The 21,514-nt window shown below is 47.6% G+C and overlaps 1 protein-coding gene across 4 annotated transcripts in view; it reads left to right on the forward strand.

Moving 5' to 3' along the window:
- ITCH (itchy E3 ubiquitin protein ligase) overlaps positions 1 to 21,514 on the forward strand; it is a 2,968,415-nt gene that overhangs the window by 2,238,131 nt on the left and 708,770 nt on the right. For all 4 annotated transcript variants that reach the window (XM_069652264.1, XM_069652266.1, XM_069652265.1 and 1 more), the window contains exon 18: positions 15,456 to 15,589. In XM_069652264.1, coding sequence (XP_069508365.1) covers positions 15,456 to 15,589 — 134 coding nt within the window. The remainder of the gene's footprint in view (positions 1 to 15,455; positions 15,590 to 21,514) is intronic.

The raw sequence follows: 21,514 nt of genomic DNA on the forward strand, positions 1-21,514 counted from the left end.
AACACAAATTATATATTTATTTTTCTGAGGCTTGTGGAATCTGCTTAGATCACATGCTGTGCATAGGCCGACATCTAGTGGAAGCTGCGGAGTATTACAGTTTGTTTTTCGAAACTCGAAAATGGGCGTCGACACAGGGCGTGCCGGTAATACTATCCCTAGTGTGACATCCACTGTACCCAAGATCCCTCACGCGTCTCGGATCCTCAGATTGTTTTTTTCCGCCATACTGGTCGGAAGCATTTTGCGGAGTCCCCTGGCCTTAGCCATACTTTTGCTAGAATTTAAAATAATAATCTATTGACATCCTTTCCCACCCCAACGTCGAACTTCGACACTCGACGTCGGCTGGAGAAGAAATCGACCGTCGGCTGCTGCACGACGGATTTGGGCCTCGGAAGGCCGCTGGCCTCGGCCCTGCAAGTAGGGAGAGTGGGGGGTGGTACATACTCTACACTCTTGGTATATAGGTACACCTTTTACATTTCCTACACTTAACAGCCCGCTGCCTCAAGGTGCGTATGGAGGGTACCCCTTTTCAATTCTGCCCCAAGTGCAATCGCAAATACCCTTGGGTCGACAGGCACGCCACGTGCAATCTCTGCTTGCCGAGGGACCACCCCGAAGCGAACTGAAGAGCGTGTAGTAGGTTTAAACCTAAGACACTTAAGGACCGTTCGACGAAGCGTTGGGCCCACCACGCCAGGCAGGCGGCCATAGCAGTGGAGGGCGCCTTCAGCGATGGCAGCGACGCCGTACTTTCGGACGGCGAGGGCATCACGGCGTCGAAAGACAGCTGAGCGAAGGTCGTCCGGCAGGGCGGCTATGGGGAAGACCCCCGGCGACACAAGCGCTTCACATACTACACACACTAAACACACTAAGTCCAACCGAGACTCGACGACGTCGAGTTCTCGGAAAGAGGCACAGACAGAACGGTCCGATTCGGTGTCCTCTGGGCGCTCTCGATCAAGATCGCCGCATGACTCCAGGCAATCATCCACTCTTGCCAAGAGTGCCTCGCTCCCTAGGCTAACAGAAGTTCGATCGTCAGAAGACGAAGACGACGTCCACATCCAGGCCGCACTCCAGGAGTCGGAGCCCGCAATTAAAGCCAGCGAGGCCCCACGCTCGAAGGACAGGGACACCTCTCCCGATCCTCGACGCCAGGCGTCGAAAAACTCCAGAGCCACTAAGGGACAGGGAAAACATTTTTCTACGCACGGGGAGGGGGGAAAACAGCAGAAGAAACTACCTGTACATTCTTCCACACCTCTGAAACACTCCACCCCCCCCTAAACAGACAGACAAGCCCAGGTCTGCTGATAGGTCCACAACCAGCAAAGCTACTCAAGATAAATCCCATAGACTTGCTGAGAGAGTCATTTCCAGTTCCAAAAAATGGTCCAGTGAAGACATAGATAGGGTCATGTCAAGAATGTCTTCTTTGGCTGATTTTTATGATAAAAATCCAGAACATTTCCTCTCGTATGATCCACAAGGGGCCACACCCTCAGGCTCTACTGATCCTATCCCCCCGAGTAAGAAGGCCCGGTTTGAAACTCCAATGAGGTCCGAACCCTTCGAGGTACAACCTTACGCAAGACCATACTCACGGTATCAAGAAGAGGCTTCTTTTTGTGAAGACCAAGATTTTGGGTTGATAGAAGAGCAAACCGGGACGGCCTACTATGGGGATAATGAGGACCAGGAGGAAGAAGAGGATGACCCGGAAACATACAGAGTAGATTCCCCGGTAGAGAACGAAGCCCCGGTTACCGACTCCCCGGCCGATAACCAACCCCTCCTAAATGAGGTTCTCGCTCGCGCAGCAGAACATTTCCACATTTACACCCACGGTGTACAGGAGGAAAGGGACTTCGCAGAAGAGTTAGTGGGATAAAGGAGGCCTGTTGCCCAGACCATCCCTATCCTTAAATCCATTCAGCGGAGAATAGATCCGTCCCTGGTGAACCCAAACCTCACCAGAGCGGTCAATCCCAGGGTTGAAAAACTTTTCAGGTCAGCTCAGTTTGACCCTCTCTATATAAGAGGACATCTGATGCCAGACTCCCTAGTTGTCACCAACACTCGTAAGAGGGCTGGGACACCCTTGTCTTCGTCAGAAGCTCCTCCCGACAAGGAGAGCAGAAACTATACGGTTTCGGCAGGAAGGTAGCCTCAACGTCCGCCTATCAAGCAAGGATTGCTAACTCCACCACCCTGTTGGCCAGCTACAACTGCCATCAGTGGGAAGAGGTCGCGGCTCTCATAGCCTCTGCTCCTGAACCGTTAAAGGGCCAATTAGCTCGGATTTCCGCAGAGGGTAGAGCCGTGTCTGGTTGTATTTTGAAAGCAACCTTCGACGCCGCGGACAACGCAGGCAGATTGATAGTAGAAGGTACTGTTATCAAGAGACATGCGTGGTTACGGCAGTCTGGTTTCAAGGCAGAAACACAGGCATCATTGTTAGACAAACAGGTGGAAGCCGATCTGTTGTTTGGTAAGGCGGTCGAAGACGCACTGAAAAATGCCAAGGACGAATACGAGACACTCAAATCCCTTGGTCAGTTAACCAATAAACCCCCTAACCAGAGAGGGAATAGTAATTTTCGTCGCCCACGCGGCCAAAATTCCCAGAGAGGATCTAACTATTACCAGGGGCAGGGTACACAGTGGAACAACAACCAACAGTCTACCCAGGGTTACGGCAGAGGTAATAGGAGAGGTTGTGGTAAAGGCAGAGGCAGCCCCAGCAAGGGAGGCGGCACGCCTCCACCAAAGCAGTGACGCTCAGTTCAGGGTCCCTTCTCACGCAACCCCAGTAGGGGGACGCATTTCAAACTTCACCCAGGCTTGGGAAGGGATCACATCAGACAGATGGGTGCTGTCAACAGTATCCACGGGATATTGTATAGAGCTACTGCAGCGTCCCCGGAACCATCCTCCACGACAAAGAGTACACTCCTTAGAACCTCAGAAGATTCTCCTCGAGGAGATCGCCATTCTTCTACAAAAGGACGCGATAGAACTCGTCCCGGGACACCAGGTAAACAAGGGTATTTATTCAACTTACTTTCTTGTGCCAAAGAAAGACTTGACAATGCGCCCAGTATTGGACTTACGGCCTGCCAACAAGTATGTCAAGCCACAAAAATTTCGTATGACCACGCTACAAGAGGTAATCCCCCCTCCTAAAAAAGGGGGATTACATGGCAACCTTGGATATGAAAGATGCTTATTTTCATATTTCCATGTTCCCAGCGCACAGAAAGTACTTGCGCTTCAAGGTGGACAGTCGCCACTACCAATTCAAGGTACTGCCCTTCGGGATAGCTTCAGCACCAAGGGTATTCACCATGGTACTGGCGGTGGCGGCTGCACACCTACGCAGGGAGGCAATCCCAGTGTACCCTTATCTGGACGACTGGCTCATAACGGGGGAAACCCCAGGAATTTGCAGGACAAACATCCAAAGGACTATCAACCTCCTCCACGAGTTAGGCTTCTCAATCAACGAGAAGAAGTCAAGCCTGGTGCCAAGCACCTCCAAACAATTCCTAGGAGCAATCCTAGATACCCAAGAGGGGTTGACCTTTCCTTCAGAAGAAAGAATTCGGAATATACTACTGCAAATTCCGCATGATCAGTCCGGTCAACAAATAACGGTACGCAAAGCAATGCGTTTACTGGGCATGATGGCGTCATGCATTTACCTGGTCCCCCACGCGCGCCTGCGCATGCGTCCCATGCAGGAATGGTTGGCGAAACAGTGGTCTCAGGCAAGTGGTCAGTGGGACGATCTAGTGGTCGTTTCGCCAACACTGGTACAAAGCCTTCACTGGTGGACAAGAGAGAATCTTGCACAGGGGAAACCCTTTTACGATCCCGAAGTACAGGCAGTAGTCACTACCGATGCATGTCTGACGGGGTGGGGAGCTCACCATCTCCACCACACAACTCAGTGGCCAAGAACCACATCAACCTGCTAGAGCTTCTGGCAGTATTCAGAGCGCTTCAGGCGTTCGAGCCCCACCTACTAAACCTGTCAGTGCAAATCCGGACAGACAGCACTACAGCCATGTTCTACCTGAACAAGCAAGGAGGGACTCGCTCGACAAATCTGTCCAAGCTTGCCCAGAAAATCTGGATATGGGCACTCAGACAGAACTTCTTCCTGTCATCACAACATGTTCCAGGGGAGCTCAATTCCCTAGCGGATGCTCTGAGCAGAGACTCCCTCCCAGAGGAACACGAATGGGTTCTTCACAGAGAGGTCGTAGAAGATCTCTTCTCTCAGTGGGGTTTCCCCACTATAGACTTATTCGCCACAAGCGAAAACAGACAATGCCCAGGATTTGCATCCAGGTTCCCCCAACCAGACTCCCAGGGGAACGCCCTGTGAATGAACTGGTCAGGGATGTTTGCATACGCTTTTCCACCAACTCCTCATCAGGAAGGTGGTGAACAAGATGAACAGGGAGTCGATGACGCTCGTCCTAGTTGCTCCCATGTGGGCAAGACAACCGTGGTTCCCTCACCTACGCAGGATGGCGGTGTGCGAGCCCATCAAACTTCCAGCCTGGTACAATCTACTGTCCCAGCACCAAGGTCAAACAGTGCACCAGCAACCCAACTCAATGAACCTGGCAGCATGGCTCCTGAGGTCATAGAGTTTGGACACCTCAATTTACCACAGAGGTGTATGGACATCCTAAAGGAATCTAGGAAACCAAACACAAGGCACTGTTACTTTGACAAGTGTAAGAGGTTCGTTATCTGGTGCCGGAGTAGACAAATCAACCCAGTTGATTGCACTCCTTCCACTATTGTTACATACATGCTCCACCTGCTAGATGCAGGATTGGTTTTTAACTCACTGAAAGTACACCTGGCAGCCCTCTCGGCTTACACCACTTCCCATAGCAAGGTTTCGTGGTGGAAAGTACCAGTAGTTAAAGCCTTCATGGAAGAAGTAAAGAGACTTCACCCTCCTGTTTCAAACCCACCACCAGGGTGGGACCTTAATGAGGTGCTAGCCAAGCTCATGGGCCCCCCTTTCGAACCCATGCATAAAAGCAGTCTCAAACACCTGACTTATAAAACGGCCTTCTTAGTAGCTATTACTTCTATAAGAAGGGTCAGTGAAATTCAGGCTCTGTCAGTGCAGGATCCCTTCTTTACTATCCATAAAGACAAACTGGTTTTACGCACACACCCTAGGTTCTCACCTAAATTTATATCAAAATTCCATGTAAACCAGTCCATCGAGCTTCCGGCTTTCTTCCAGAACCCGCAAAGCTCGGCTGAGGTGAAACTACACACCCTAGATGTGCGTAGGGCGGTCCTCTACTATGTAAATAAAACCAGACCGCTAAGGAAAACAGATCAACTGTTTGTCTCCGTAGCTACAGGCAGAGAGGGGGATCGCGTCTCTAAAGGTGCCATCTCGAAGTGGATTATTAACTGTATCCAGCTGTGTTACTCACTCTCTGAAAAGACTCTGCCTTTTACGCCAAGGGCCCACTCTACTAGAGGCATTGGGGCCACTCTGGCTTTCATTGCAAATGTACCCCTTGACACCATTTGCAAAGCAGCTACTTGGAGCTCTATTCACACTTTTACTCAGCATTACTGCATTGACACCCATTCCAAGGCAGATACACAAGTGGGACAAGCGGTTCTAAGACACTTATTTGCTCATGACCCTTCTCACATCCCACCTCCTTCTTCTGGTACTGCTCGCTAATCTATGCACAGCATGTGATCTAAGCAGATTCCACAAGCCTCAGAAGGGATACATTACTCACCGTAATCGTATTTCTGATGCTTGTATCTGCTTAGATTCACATGCGACCCACCCTTCCTCCCCTCCGAGAGAAGGCGCATGATTGCTTGTAGTCTTACCTTTCTGTCTATCTGCTTGGATTATCTGTACTCACGCTACTCCTCATGCTACCTCATGTCAGAAAAAATACAATCTGAGGATCCTAGACGCGTGAGGGATCTTGGGTACAGTGGACGTCACACTAGGGATAGTATTACTGGCACGCCCTGTGTCGACGCCCATTTTCGAGTTTCGAAAAACAAACTGTAATACTCCGCAGCTTCCACTAGATGTCGGCCTATGCACAGCATGTGAATCTAAGCAGATACAAGCATCAGAAATACGATTACGGTGAGTAATGTATCCCATATATATTTAACCCGCTTGGGCTACAGTATCTGTGCTATTGATAAAAACTAGTAAAAGTGTGATTTAAAACAGAGCTTTGCTTGCTATGCACGCACTATCGGCTGGGAAACCACATTACCCATAAGTATTCAAGTTCCAGGGCTCACTTCTCCTGAAACCCGGTGCAAAGGAGCTGAGCCAGTCTGTGCAGGACCGGAAGCCGGAAGGTAGGATGCTTGAACCTTAACTCCTTTTTCCTTATGGGGCTGGCCGAGGTCCTGGCTGCAATCGCGGCAGTCAAGAACATCTTTACTCTTCCTGAGTCTCCCTCACTACTGGAAGTCGCTTTGGTTCGTTCTCTACTACTTGATACAAGTGCTTTTACACAAACTGCATCTCTGGTTCCCCCCACGGGAAGTAATCTTATAGTAGTGCCTGAATCTTCTTGCCTCATGTCCTATCCCGAGACTCTAGACACCCCAATTCTTATCTTACCCCAAGTGACCACGCAGGGCGGCATTCCTTGTCCTGGTGTTAGTTCCATTTTAACTATCATGCCCACCATGCCTCTGCTGAATCTTCAGCGACCTGCATCTGAGCACCTGCAAAGTGGCCACATTATAACCCCTGTCCATGATCTTGTATGCATGCTTCTCAACACCAGATCATTGGTTGAACACGCTGTCGAAGTTGCAGCCTATATAGAGGAGCGGAATATCGACATCGGTGCTCTTACGGAAACATGGGGTCACAGGGCTGCTGGCCCCTCTCTGGATCTGGCCATTCCTGCTGGGTACAAGATAAGACGGGACAGAGAAGAAGGCAGAGGGGTGCATTAATTTGTATATCTTCCCTCGCCATCTGGGAATCAAAAGGAACAATTATGAATGACGTCTGCCGCCTCCTGGAGGAACTTGACCTTGATCTCACTGAGACATGGTGCACGGCCAGCTCTGTCACGAGCTTTGACACTCTCTTCCCTGATGGCTACAAGATCCACTCCTCGCCCAGATCCAAACGTTCCGGAGGGGGTTTAGCCCTTATCTTCCCTTAGTGGATTCCTGCCTCCATCATTCCTACGCAGACCTACTCGTCTTTCGAATGCCTCGTCTGCAGCCTCCTTCCTCTCTGAGTGGGTGGACCTCTCCTCTTCCCTCCTGGTCTAAACCACTCAACTCCTTCTTGGAGACTTCAACATCCACATGGATGCTTCCTGTCCTTCGTGACCTCTGCGACTCTCTCTCTCTATTCTCCCCTCTGGCCCGACTCACTCTGCAGGGCACACTCTGGATGTTCTGATCTCCTCACACCTTACCCTTTCGATCCCTCTCACCACTCCTGTCTCCTGGAGTGATCACTTTCTCCTTTCCTCCCATCTCTCCCTCTCTACTCCTCCGGCCAAGCCAACTCCAGCACTGCCACCTACCTTCTCATTTATCCGACCCATGAAGCGTGTGTCAGTTGAGGCTTTTTGCCTGTCGCTTTCTCATCCCCTACCCCTTTGGCTGAGTCGCACCCTGACACAGCCCTTTCCATGCTCCACTCTGCTATATCTGATACTCTCAATGTTCTTGCCCCTGTCATGAGGATCCTCTTGAAACCTGTTAGGGAGAATGCTCATTCTATGGCTAATTTCCCTTACCTAGTGAGTCCCGCAGCAGCTTTGCTGGATTTCTGGAGTTTATTTTTTCCACTAGGTAAGAATGTGAGCTTTTTCCCCACTCTTACCTGTGTTTTGCCATGTGTATTTCATCTGTTTTTGTGATTGTGGACTCTGGAGTACACCACTTCAGTAGCCCCCCTCTTTTGTGTGTTACACAGCACCTTCGGTGCAGTGACACATGGTCGTCTTTTAGACTTCCCATCGACTCCATTTCTGTGGCCGACTACTGTCCCCCAGAAAAGGGTAAAGTTGCCATTAACTTTACTTAGTCATTTAACCACAGATCCAGTACACCCCATCTTACATGGAGTATTGGAAAGGGTTAATTCTTAGCCCTTTTTATCTGTACCTTTTGGAGCATTGTTTCGCTCCCTTAACATTAAGATTTGGCTGGTGGCAGTGGTACCTACCCTAATTTTCCTACCGCGATTATATTACATAACGTGGTAATGTTTTAGGCTATTTTAGTAGCCTCGAACTTTAAACCCGCTAGCCCAAATACTTTTTATTTCGGCTCTGGTTGGGTTTAATCACCATTTCTTTTTGTTAACATCCTTCTTGGGTCTTTCTTTCGCCGTCTGGATGTCTAGGATGTCTAGGTGGGCTGAATGTGCGGGAGGGGTGTAGACACTCCCTGCACAGGGTCTCCTTGGAGATCCAAGTCGCACTTGGTGTTGATTGGCTGAGGTGGTTGTCCGGGCTGGACAACCCCCCTGCTGAGTGATTGACAGCAAGGCTGTGTGAATGGGGGATTTTGGCATAAAAGGCAGGACTCTTGGGCTAGAAGGCAGAGTCGCCTCTGGAACTACAAGGAACCGAAGAGAAGCGGAGAAGAAGACAGCTGCTGCAACCCCGAGTCCCGGTTGAAGCCCTGCTGCAGTCCTGAACAATCTACCCCTTCAGCGACTAAGAGAAGATCCAGTTCGGAGTCTTCTTCTCTTGAGCCTGGTGGGATCAACCAGCTCGTCTTTTCTTCAGTCAGAGAATCCTCTCCTGGTTCGAAATCACTGCTGTGCTGTAGTGGTCCGGATAGCCATCAGAAGAGCCCTCTCCTGATTTAAAGGAGCACACCTTTTCTTCATCGTCTTTTTCGCTGCTGCTGGCCTCATCCCTAGCTAGTGCAGATCGCTCCAGACGGCCTCCTTCTTGTCCCCACGACTGAAGCCACAGGAACCGTGGGTCTGCAGGAACTACCAGGAACAACTGCCGTGGCACCAGCTTTCCACCAACGGAATAAGGTACTGTGCACACTTGTTCATTCTGTCCGTCTGACCAGCTGGAATCGGGGTGAACCCTTTTCCTCCACGAAGATTTGTTCTTTCTTACCTCCTTCTTATAACTTTTCCTTACATTTGACAATCTTTACAAACTCTTGGCATCTCGAATCTCGAACTTTAACGTGTGATCCTCGGCAACTGAGCATCTGCTCCATTGACACTGGCGCAGGCCTATTGACTTTAATCTGTACCTTTGAATAAGTCCTCGAGTCTCCTTGCCTTGAAAACATATTGCCTATGATTTTTATCCACTTTTCCCTTGTTTAAAATTCTAAAGTACAAAGTGTGTTTTAACTTCGTGAGCATTTCTATCCGCGGATACGCGTTAATTTCGCAACACCGGTCTGTCCAATTCTAATGTACTTACCTTGAATTTGCTGGAGCAAGTGGAATTGGTTGTCTGTAGTGTATTTTACGTGTGGTTTCGAATTTATAGAAGTGAAGTGTTTTATAACAGATGGTTTAAAAATAAATGTACTTATATTTTTTACCTGAAACCTAGAGTCAGTGTTTACTTGAGTCACAGTAATTGTGGTCCTTGGTGTAATCTCTGCTACTGCTCATTTACTCTTGAGATAAGTCTGGCTGCTCCGCTACTGCTGCCACTAACAGTGTAGTACAGGCTTGTACCAAAGGTGAACTTGTATTACCACTTGTAGTCTTAATTGTGTGTAGTGGTCCCTAAGGGCACTGCACAGGATTCTGCCTAACAAAACCCAAAGCTAAATGCAACTCTTGGTACGACTCAGACCTTGTCACCCTTCAACGCAAGTGCAGGGTGGCTGAGCAGAAATGGCGTGCTTCCTGTACATCCTCTGACAAACTGGCATGCCGCCTACCCCAAAGGCTATACCGGCTCTCTGTCTGCACCAAGAAGAGAGCCCACATCAAAACCCCATCTCCGCGGCATCTAACAACTCGGCTGCCAAAATGTTTTAAATCTGCAAGGAGCCGGCCAATCCTGCTGCAGTCTCTACCTCTCCTGTCCCCTCCCAGGCCCTCTGCACAGCCGTGGCTTCTCATTTCATCTCTAAAACTCAAGACATCCTGTCCTTTCTCTTCCTCTCCCCCTTCTGCGCCTTGCTCTCCCTCTGGCCCTCCTTCTCTGCCTTACCCTGTTCTCCTCCGACGAGATCTCTAGACAAGTCCGATCTATGAAAGTCTCGTCAAAATTGGTTCACCCCTGTTCCTCCAAAACCATCAAGAACCACATTGACACCCTGGCTCCTGCTCTGGCTGATTCTGCAACCACTCTTTCGCCACTGGAGTCTTTCCCTCCCCCCGAAGCACTCCCTTGTGCACCCTCTCCTTAAGAAACCCTCTGCTGAGCCTTCTTTCCCAGCTAACTATCGTCCAATCTCCATCACTCCTTTCCTGGACAAGCTCCTGGAAAAACTGGCCATCTCCCAGCTTAATCTTCACACTGAATCTGTTGGTGGTGTCCATCAGTCTGGCTTCAGTGCTGTCAGAAGGACGGAAACTGCTCTCCTGAAAATCTTGAAGACCTGCTCTCCAACCTCGATTCCAACACCCCCCTGTGTCCTCATCTTACTTGATCTCTCTTCTGCCTTTGACACAGTCAACCATGCCATCCTGCTTAACCGTCTCTGTGATAAACTGGGTATCACGATCAGGCCCTGGCTTGGCTGACCTCCTTCCTCTCCGATCGACACTCACATGTCCAACTTGGGTCCTTCCTCTCCTCTATCTCGATCTCTACCTGTGGTGTTCCCCAGGGCTCTAACCTTTCTCCCTGGCTGTTCAACCAATACTTGGCACTTCTTGCCCACCGCGTTGTCACTCTCTGCCCCAACATTCAGTGCTATGCGGATGACTCTCAACTCATTTTCAGGCTCCATTCTGCCACCTCTTCTCCTTCTCTCATCTCTGACTCTCCGCCATCCAGGAGTGGTGTGCTGCCAATAATCTCTGCCTTAATGCCAGTAGGAATGAGATTCTCCTCATCTGCATACCTGCTCCCTCCTTTCCTGTCACTCTGTGGCTGGCCTCTTTTGGCCCTCTTTCTGCTCCCACCTGTGAGGCTAAAAACCTCGGAATCACCTTCGACGCCACGCTTTCCTTCTCTCCTCACATCTCTGATGTCTCTAAAAAGTCACACTACCAGCTGCACCTCCTCAGAGGTATTCTTCCTTCGCTCTCCTTCCCCCAGAAGCTCACTGTCTCCAGACCTCTGGTTCTCTTTAGGCTGGACTACTGCAACAGCCTCTTTCTAAATCTGCCTGCCTCTACTCTCCGCCCTCTGCAACTCATCCAAAACAGGACTGCCAGACTTGTCTTTGGCCTCAAGCCCAGGGATCTTATCTTTCCAGGACTGAAATCTCTGCACTGGCTCCTAGTGGCTGCGAGGATTAAGTTCAAAACCCTCTGCATTGTCCACAAGGCCCTCTGGGGCCTGGGATCTCAATACCTTAAACTCTCTCTTCCTAAATATCTTCCTTCCCAAACTCTTTGCTCAACCGCCTCCAACTCCCTCAGGGTAAGTCGTTTCTCCAAGCAGCGAGTTGGTGGTAGATCTTTCTTCTGCTGGGGCCTCTCTCTGGAACAGCCTCCCTGAAGCTTGAGGAGAACCATCTCCGGTTCCGGAAGCACTTCAAGACCCTCCTCTTGGCTTCTGCTTTCTCTCCTCCTATCCCCTGCCGATGATCTGGCTGAATGTAAAACTGCACAGGCGACCTGGATACCCTCTGATCTCTGGCCCAGATCCCCTCCATGCCAATTGTACACCTGCACTGCCCCCTGGCAACCCTTGCACTCGGGGACTGTTTCAGAATCCCTACAGCCTCTACCAGCACTTGACACCTGATGTCTGCACTTTTATTTGTCTTTACCTATTTTACTGTTCTCCTATGTACTGCACTGCCCCCTACCCTTTCCCCCCGCACTTTTCCCTTTTCCCCCCTCCCCTGCACTTGCGCAATCTCAATCTCACCTGGCCAAGTAGGATTGCTGTCTGTCTTCCCTCTGTTTCCCCTCCCTTGCCTAGTCACACCTTGAAACACTTGTGCATAGGCGTGTTATAAATGCCATATCATCTTATCAATGGCATAGAATCCCTCCATGTCACAATTGGATTAAATGCCAAATCCATTTCTAATCTTATCCTCATTTATAGACCACCATCGCTTACGGAGGGCGTTGCCTTAGCATTGTCGAACTATTTGCTGCCTCGTCTCAAACCTAGCTGGTTGGATCAAGAGAGGATCATGTTTACCAACTACGCAGACGATACCCAGTGTGTTGTCCCTGTGGTTGGTACTCATTCAAGGGATGAGGCAGAATTGAATAGAGTGTATTCGCCTATAGTGGATTGGATGTTGAGGAACAATCTAGCACTCAATAAGAGCATAACCGAGCTTTGATCGTGGGCTCGCCATCTATGTTGTCCAAACTGGGCTTGCCCTATTAGAGCTTCGAACTTGGTGATGTCAAGATAGCACCCTTGAAAAAGGTTAAAACTTAGGGGGTCTTTTTAGATCAGTAGCTCTCGATGAATGCTCATGTGCGAAGTTTAGTCTCCGCTGCAGCTTTTTATATAACATTTTTAGCCCATCTTAGGCCTTTCTTTAATCGGGCTAATGCTGAATCTATTGCCAAAGCGATTATCGGAGCCAAAACTGACTACTGTTATAGTCTGTTGGCAGGTCTGAACAAAACAGAAGTGAACAGACTTCAAGTCATACAGAGTGGTGCGGTCAGAGTCGTGACAGGGCTTAAACGGTGTGATCACGTCTCTGATGCAAGAAGAGGATTGCATTGGCTTCGGGTGGAGGCTCGAGTGTGCTATTGACTGTTGGTGATTACTTTCAAATGCATCACAGGCACTAGGCCTAGTTATCTGAAACAATTTATTGTGGATAAAATCCAAAGTCGATGTTTACGGTCTAGCAATCAGAAACTCCTGATGCTCCCCAGAAGCAGAACCAGAAGGGATGAAAAAGGAGCCTACCTTTCGGCCCCTATGGCCTGGAACAACCTTCCTCCAGTTCTCAGAGACCAGCTTCACTTAGAGTCCTTTAAAAGGAATTTGAAAACCTGTCTGTACACTTAAATAGTTCCATCCTTGATGGTTTGCAGCTCCCTCCAGGCTCCATCCTTAGGGTTCTCTCTAACTCTGTTTGTCAGCGCCCTAATGCCTACGGTCCATGACCTGCGCTATACAAGTGTTATAAAGTAAATGACTGTATCAGAGGCTCTGGTTGGGTGTTTCTATGAGTACCAACAGATGTTACAGATATCAGTGTAAGTTGATCCACCAGATCTCGCTTTTACGTTCACATCACTTTGCAATCTGTGACCTAGTGTCCTACATATAAGAAGGGAAAATAACACCAAGTATATTACAGGAATGTGAAAAGACATGAATTGAATGGAATGCCTGAAAATTAAGGCTGTCACTTTCAGGCTCTGCATATTTTTTTAAAATTAGTGTAAATTATCAAGTATTGACATGTGGCTTATTTTATGCCAACACTATTAGGTGTCCGGGGGGTTTCAGCATCCTGTCATAAGCAGTTACTTTGAATGCAGATTAATACTTAGTAGCAGAAAAAAAAACATGTAATCCTGAAAATCAAGTGGCTTTCTCTCAAGGCAACAGAAAAAAATCCCATTGTATAGCCAGAATTGACTAATACAACATATATGGCTTTTGGTATAGGATCTGCTTGGCACTGCCTTAATAGTGCTACCAGGCTATAAGATTGCAAATGAGCATATGATAGCAGAGCCTGGCAAATGCCCATATAATACCTAAACACATGCCAAAGCTATTGCCACTTCTTCCTCAGTAGTAGAAGAGGTTTACTTTCTGTCTGGGGCACAGGCATCTGTGTCTTCACCATCAGGTGCTGCAAGTACTTGGATGGTCAAATTGCCATTAGCGTTTCAGTACAATGATCTGTGTTGGCAAACACTAGTGTTGGTGTGAAGAAAAACGGCTGTTGGACTCCAGAGAGTGCACAGTGCTGGTATCCGAGATAGTGATTTCTTTTTCTGTCAGAACACCTCTGTATGTTGTAACAGCTTGCTTTCCTATAACAGGCCCACTACTACTGTGAAACATAAACTATGCAGTTGGACGGAGAGGGCTGGAATATGGAGACATGAATTCCACCTGTGTAATAATGCTCTCTATCGTCAGTTCATTGATTAGTTTGTTGGTTAGTTCATTATAACTTTATTCTAATTGAACACTACATTTCCTTAAAGTACATAATGTATCTTTAACATATTAATAAAAAGGAACAGCGCATACAACCACAATCCCATATACCTTATGGTCATTAAGTCAGAGCATCTAATTTAATATATCTACTGAGGTGGCTGTAATCCTGAAGATGACATAATAGTGATGCACCAAAATGTTTTCCTCTGACATCGCAACGTCACTGTTATCGACGCTTCTAGCCTCCTAATAATGTGTTTCATTTTTACGTTGGTCAAAGAAAAGGTGGAGGACCACACGTTGTGCATACTTACAGCTGTTAAACATTGTAAAACATGATTGCACCACAGAATTGTATTATTACACTATTGGAACATATGGTCTAATATAATGTTAGTTAATAAACCTTTGGGATAGTGGATAGCCATAGCATGAGAGGTTAGCTCTCCAAGGTTTGAGACATAGGAAAAATACCAAGTGCGATATATACAATTTATAACCAGGGGAGTATCCAGGAAGACCTGAGATCTTAGGGAAAAATTGATTTGTTCAATTGACATGGTGGTCTTCAAACCCTTGTAGTCACGGCTCAGATTTTCCAGTCATCCGAGATAAAAAGACGAAATTGGAATATTGACATTTCAGATCACATGAAGTTTGGACTCATGTCTGTAATGGTTTGGGCACTCCTATTGTTACAGATTCTTTAGTTGAGCCTTTTTAAATGATTTTGGGATTCTCTCTCTAGTTAACCATTCCTAAGGGCAATTTCAGAACAAAGTCAATGATCCTAAAATTAACCATGCCTTTTAAAAAGGCTTGAAAAGTCGTGTGTGTAGTTACTGAGTGCGGCAAGGATGTGGCTATTCATATCCTGTGTTACAGCTGGGGATCGCACAGGAACTCCACAATCAACTGATTTCTTTTTGCCACCTACGTTCACTGTTTCAAGTAATACATTTGTTTAGATCTCATTACTGTTTGCATTTTTTATTTTCAGGGATTGTAAACTGCACTGGGGGCAATCCGTTTTAAGTAATTTTACAGTGTCCTTTTATGCTTGTCTTTTGAAGATCTGCAAAAGGTTTATTTTCAGAATGTTCGAAATTATTTTACGGAAGCACTGTTTGATATAATCCTTCTCTTATTGTTTAGGCTTTGTTCCATGGCAAGTTTATTGACACTGGTTTCTCGCTACCATTCTATAAACGCATTCTAAACAAACCAGTTGGACTCAATGACTTGGAATCTGTGGATCCTGAGTTTTACAATTCTCTCATCTGGATAAAGTGAGTTGACTTGTATGCATTTCTCAAGCAAGCCTAAGTACCTGGCTCTTCTCCAAGGCTGTATATCTTCATGGATCGGTTTGACTCCCAATGTCACAGGTTTGGATCCCGGCAGGGCAGGTTTGTGTCCCGGCAGGGCTGCTCAGCCCTTCGCCTTTCCTAGGATAAAAGAATGAGTACCATTGAGTTTGGTATCCATTAATATCCGATACCAGTCTATAGTGCCTAGAGACGCCCACTACATGGGGCGGGAGGGAATTGGGTGGTCTACAAACTACACTGTTATGTTCTATGCATGTGCATGCTGAATTTTATCCTCAGACAGAGCAATTCCCCTGCCCCCGTTGACATCTAAAGGACATGACTATTGACAAGCATTCAACTCATTTCTTGATTACATTTCGCTTACTGTTAGTCAAGCCATCTTGCAGATTTCATTGAGGCATTTCCTTCAAATGAGTCTCTAAATGCTTGAATCAGAAGCCAAATATACTCTTAAAAGAATCAAGGTGTGAGTAAAGAGTAAATATTTCTATCTAAGGTCAAGTTTATTTCTACAAAAGGGCATAAAACTGTTCAGAAAGGGCAGTACATTAGTAATTTACGATATGGTTTGACATAAAAAATACACCATGTTTTGGGAGGGATAAGAAATATATTAAAATGCAATGTACAGACAATAGCTATCATACTTGGAAGCCTTTCAAAACACCCAACTTGGGCATTGTATTGGATGCAGTCCCGCAGAGCCTCAGATAGGAAAAGAGCTTTCACCACTTTAAAAAGTCCTCTGAATCCTTGCTGCGCCTTTAGTCTGTCCCTCTTCAACTAGATCTCAGGGTTCCGGCACCTACTTGGGACTCTCAACTTGTCGACCCTCACTAGCCATTGTCATTCAATCAGGGTTGAAGCACTTGCATGTGCTGCTTCTAGACACAAATGCATTGTGCAGAGGAAAGTGTGATGTAGATATCCTTTCAAGCATGTAGGCCTTCAAGCGCCCAAGATTCCCTGCATCATCGCTGGATGTGAGGTTGAGTGTCAGCAGTGTTTCAGGAATAGAGTGGGAACCATCATTCGATCCTGGTGATCCCCTCAACTGGGTAAATCCCTTAATCGATTGGGCACCGGGTCTCAGTCTACTTCAAGTATGTTATTCTGTGACCTGTTACCTACAAGCAAATAACTGTGGGTCTGCTTCATTTTGTAATATGTACCCCTAATGAAATCTATTCCAGGACACTCACTGTCGCATTGCAAGCACTATGTTAACCAAATGTTTTGTGGTATGTTAGTTATGAATTTCTCAAGAACAGTATCGGTAAATGGAAAAAGGTCCTACAACCCTATAACCCTAGTATCTCAATACGTTAAAAGTAAATCCTAAATATTAATACATTTCAAACCACAGTCGCTTGATTACAAACATATCTATAAAACCAGTGTCCTTATTGACACAAGTGTGGTAGTTAGTAAGTGTATATAACAAAAGACCATTATTTTAAGAAAGATTTAACAAAAATATATGGGCCTACAATCCTCTTTATTTCATATGTTAACACAGAACAGGTTACACATTTTGTATAGCTGCTACTGATAATGTACAGAGTTCCTGAGTGGATTCAGAATAAATCATTCTGTATCATCTGGGCATGGCTTCTCACAGATGCTAATTTGTCATAAGAACACATTGTTGACCCTCTGTGTTTCGGACATGTTGTACCATACGCAGTCTCGACAGTTCTACGATTTGCATATCATGTTTGTGTTTTTATTCCGTTTTTGAATCGTGACAAACAGAGCCTCGTATGTCAGCTGATTTTACAAAACTCATTTGTAAATTGTGTGCAGTAGATAATGCAGTCCTGCATAGTACATTTTCAACAAGACTCAGGGAGCTATGCTACCCCACAGTTGGATTACATGCTTGTTTGAACGCCATGTCTGCAGTGAGAGGTACAGAACACTATGTGGCTTGACATTCAGTGTCTTGGCAAAGTGCTGCAGTTGCCTCACAGCTTCATTTCATTGTGCCATTACAGGATGTTCCCACTGTGTGGGCTCTGTAATTGGAACTGGAGGTTGGGGTCTCTGGTCACACGCCTTGACTCTGCAACTGCTGATAATCACTGCTGCCTCGCTGAGCGGGGCTCAGAGTGGGTTGTACCGGCTGTTCCTCCGCTGCTTCTTCTTGGTTCCTGTCAGCCATTGTTGTATTTAACCCATAGGACCTGCTGTGATGAAACCTTCATAGCCCCGTTAGCCTTACAATGCCACTAGGCTCTATCAAGTTGGGCGGTTTTGGTGAAGGTGAACTATCGAAAGCTGCTTTAATCATCCGGGCGGAGCAGGCTGTTGACCTGCTGACAGAGGGAGGAAGGAGAAGAAGAGCCCCTCCTTAGCATCAGCTGCATTTACCCTTTTTCACTTATTTCTTTTACAGCTGCTCTGCAGAGCAGAGAGGCTGACTGGGCAGGCTGCTCTAACCTACTGTTGGATTTGCGTGCAAGCCTGCTGGTGGCTGGAAGTCTAGTATAGCCTGCAAAAGCATTGTAGCTCCGTCCTGCTGGGGACAAAAATCCTCCCTGGAGCAACTGGTCATGGGGGAGAGAGGGGAAGAGTGAGAGGGAACACAGCCACCTCCTCTTTCTCCTCATCACTATAACATGGACCAGAACAGGAACAAGTTGGCGCGTAGGTGCGCTGCTCGGTTTGCTGAACTGTCTGGGCCTGCGAGGGGTGCCTAGTTTAAACACTCTAAGTACTAAACTCTTTCCTGCTACATGGCTCCCTCTCCCCTCTTTTTTGAGTGGTTCGGCCTTTGAGGGGCTGTGCTTACACGTTGTTGGTGTACACCCTCTCCCTTTCTCATTCCTTATTCCCTGTGATGCTTTTGTGACTCTGGAATGGCATGTGGTCCAACGAGGCTCTGACTGATATACTAAGAGTCTATTAGCTATCAAACTGCTTTAGGCCTCCCTACTGCCAATATACAATTGGAGACTTGAACAAGGCCGCCAAAACGTTCTCTCTACGAAGGGTGCAACATCGAGATTCTGGGCTGACAGTTGTTTTCTACCTATGCCCAAGACGTTTATTAGCCATGAGAGCCCGTGGTCTTACATAACATATTGGAGTGACCCCCACCTTGTAACAACTCTGATCGCTTTAAAGGAGGTGTGGGAGTGACTGACTCAGTCAGCCCCTTGAGCCGATCGAGGGTTCCGTTCCCCCTTGCTATCCTGTCATAATTTGTTGTCTATTGGATCTGGCATCAATTACTTGGAGTGTATTCGGGAGTATCAAGAGACCCTAGGTCTTCGCGCTCTTAAGTTGTTTTTTTATTGCTGCTGTCTTTTATGTGTTTTAAAAAATATATATATATATTTCAAAGCTGGAGCAAAAACAATACATTTCAACAGTCAGCAACCTCGGATGACCCATATAACACACAGATTACGACAATATCCCCCGCCCAGTGCCTCGTCCCGCCGAACGTCCCTCTGTTGTCCAGACCACCTCTCTCCTCCGCCCCCCTCCTGGCCCCAGTAATTCTGGATCAGTCGGGGCTTGAAGGTCAGGGCTGGTAACTTTTGGTCAAATTCCAGTAGGGGTGCCCAGACGGCCTGGAACAGGTGGAGCTTTCCCTCTTTTGCTGCCGAAACCCTCTCGGCGACCAAAATATCCCAGACTTTAATCCAACAGCGGGCGGTAGTGATACGCGCTGCCAGCAACAGATGGGTCATTAATTTCACCCGCTTCCCTGAATTTGGGTATATCCCTTCGCAAGGTGTCCCGCGGAGCAGGGTCTTAAGGCACAGTGGGAGGCAGGAGCCAGTGACATCGTGAATTACCTGTAAAATGGTCTCCCAGAAGGTCCGTATAAGGGGGCAGTCCCACCACATATGGAAATACGAACCCTGTGCCCCACAATTTTGCCAACAGGTTGTGGGGATGGTGGTCTGGAAGTGATGAATCTGCATGGGTTGGTAATGCCAACAGAACAATAGTTTCAATGCATACTCATTGTTCATCACACATTTGGACGAGGCTCCGCTTCTGGCCCAACCCTCCCTCCATGCCATGTCATCCAGCTGGAGACCTAGGTCTGTCTCCCATCTGGACATATAATCTGGGCGGCAAGGGGACAGGAGGTCTTCCTGCATCAATATGTACAATTTTGAGATCCCACCCATGTACATGGGGTCCCTCATATTAAGTTCTAGTGGGCTTAGGGATCGCATAGCTTTTCCTCTTAATTCGGGATGGGAAATCCAGTGGCAGAGAAGGGAATATGTGAATATGTCCCCGTGAGAGTTTTAATTATTTTTTATAGTCTTCAAAATAGAGCGGTCGGCCCTCTGAGTAGAGTTGCCCTAAAGTGCTTAAGCCTCCCTTTTTCCAACGCTTAAACGCCCCTTGCGGGATGCCAGGTGTAAAGGCCGGACTGCCGAAAACGGGGGTATGAGGACCCACTCCCCTCACAAACTTTTTCCTCTGGAGGACCTTATCCCAAACCCTCAAGTTGGTTTTAGTCAACAGTAATAGGTGAGGCCACGGTTTACGCAATGCGTGGGGAATAAAGGGTAAGAAATGTAGGGGCATGGCACATTGTGCCTGTTCTATTTCTAACCACCTCGGAACCGAGGTCTCCGCTGACCAAGTGGGACAGTAGGCCCCCATCAGCTTAGTTCAGTAGTTTCGGGACCCCTAAACCTCCCAGTCCAGAACCCCCCCCCCACCCCCCCCTCATCTCCTGCTTAGGGATCCTCGATCTCTTTCCATGCCAGATGAACCCCAATAGTTTGCGTTGAAGTTTTTCCAGTGCGGGCTTAGGGACCTCTATCGGGAGGGATGAGCAATAATATAGCAACCAGGGGAGGTTCATTTTGACAGCAGTGATATGGCCCATCAGTGAAATTTCTTGCTTCGCCCATCTTTCCAGGTCCTGTTGTAATGCCTTAATCAGTGGAGGGAAGTTAGCCTCATAAAGGTCTCCCATTGTGGCTGTCAGGTGGACCCCTAGATAGGCTATAGCAGTTGTATCCCAGCGGATCGGGCAGATAGCCCGCACCACCCTTAACTTTTGTGCGGACAGTCCCACTCCCAGTGCCACCGACTTCCCGAAGTTAATGTTGAATCCTGCGACCTGTCCAAATAAGTGAAGTTCCTGTATGGCCTCCTGTAGGGAGGGGATGATGTTAGTGTTGGATAGAAGCACATCATCGGCGTACATCGAGACCTTGTGGGCAGAGTGTCATATTACTGGGGCCTTTATTGTGCTATTGCCACGTATATGTTGGGCCAGCGGCTCCATTATGAGTGCAAACAGAAGGGGAGATAACTGCCATCCCTGGCGTGTACCACAAGTAAGGGGAATTGGGAGCGAGCGTTCCCGGTTATTTGGAGAGCAGTATTTGGAGCGAAGTAATTGCCAGCTACCGCCTTTCTAAACTGTGGACAGAAGGCGAACACCTCCAGAGTCAGGTGCAGAAAAGGCCAGTTCACTCTGTCCAATGCTTTTGTAGCGTCTAGATCCAGGAGGGCCAATGGTTCCTTATTATGAGCTGCCACTTCAATCAAGTTGAGCACCAGTCTGATGTTGTCCCCTGTTATCCTGTCCAGGATGAAGCCCATCGGGTCTGGGTTAATCAATCGGAGAAGAAGAGGGGCTAAGCGATTCACAATCACCTTGGAATAGACATTACCATTGATATTCATGAGTGTGATTGGCCTGTATGTGGGACAGTCCCTTGGATCCTTCCCTGGCTTTAAAACCAAAATCGTATTAGAATTCCCCATCGAAGGCGTTACCTTTCCCTCCACTCGGAATTAATTAAAGAGTGATGTTAGGGGGCCAGCAGTTGACCATTAAACAGTTTGTAAAATCTAGGGGAGAAGCCAGCTGGGCCCGGGGTGCGAGAC

This window comes from Ambystoma mexicanum, chromosome 3p, assembly GCF_040938575.1.
Source record: "Ambystoma mexicanum isolate Mex_15411 chromosome 3p, UKY_AmexF1_1, whole genome shotgun sequence".
In the NCBI taxonomy this organism is placed as follows: domain Eukaryota; kingdom Metazoa; phylum Chordata; class Amphibia; order Caudata; family Ambystomatidae; genus Ambystoma; species Ambystoma mexicanum.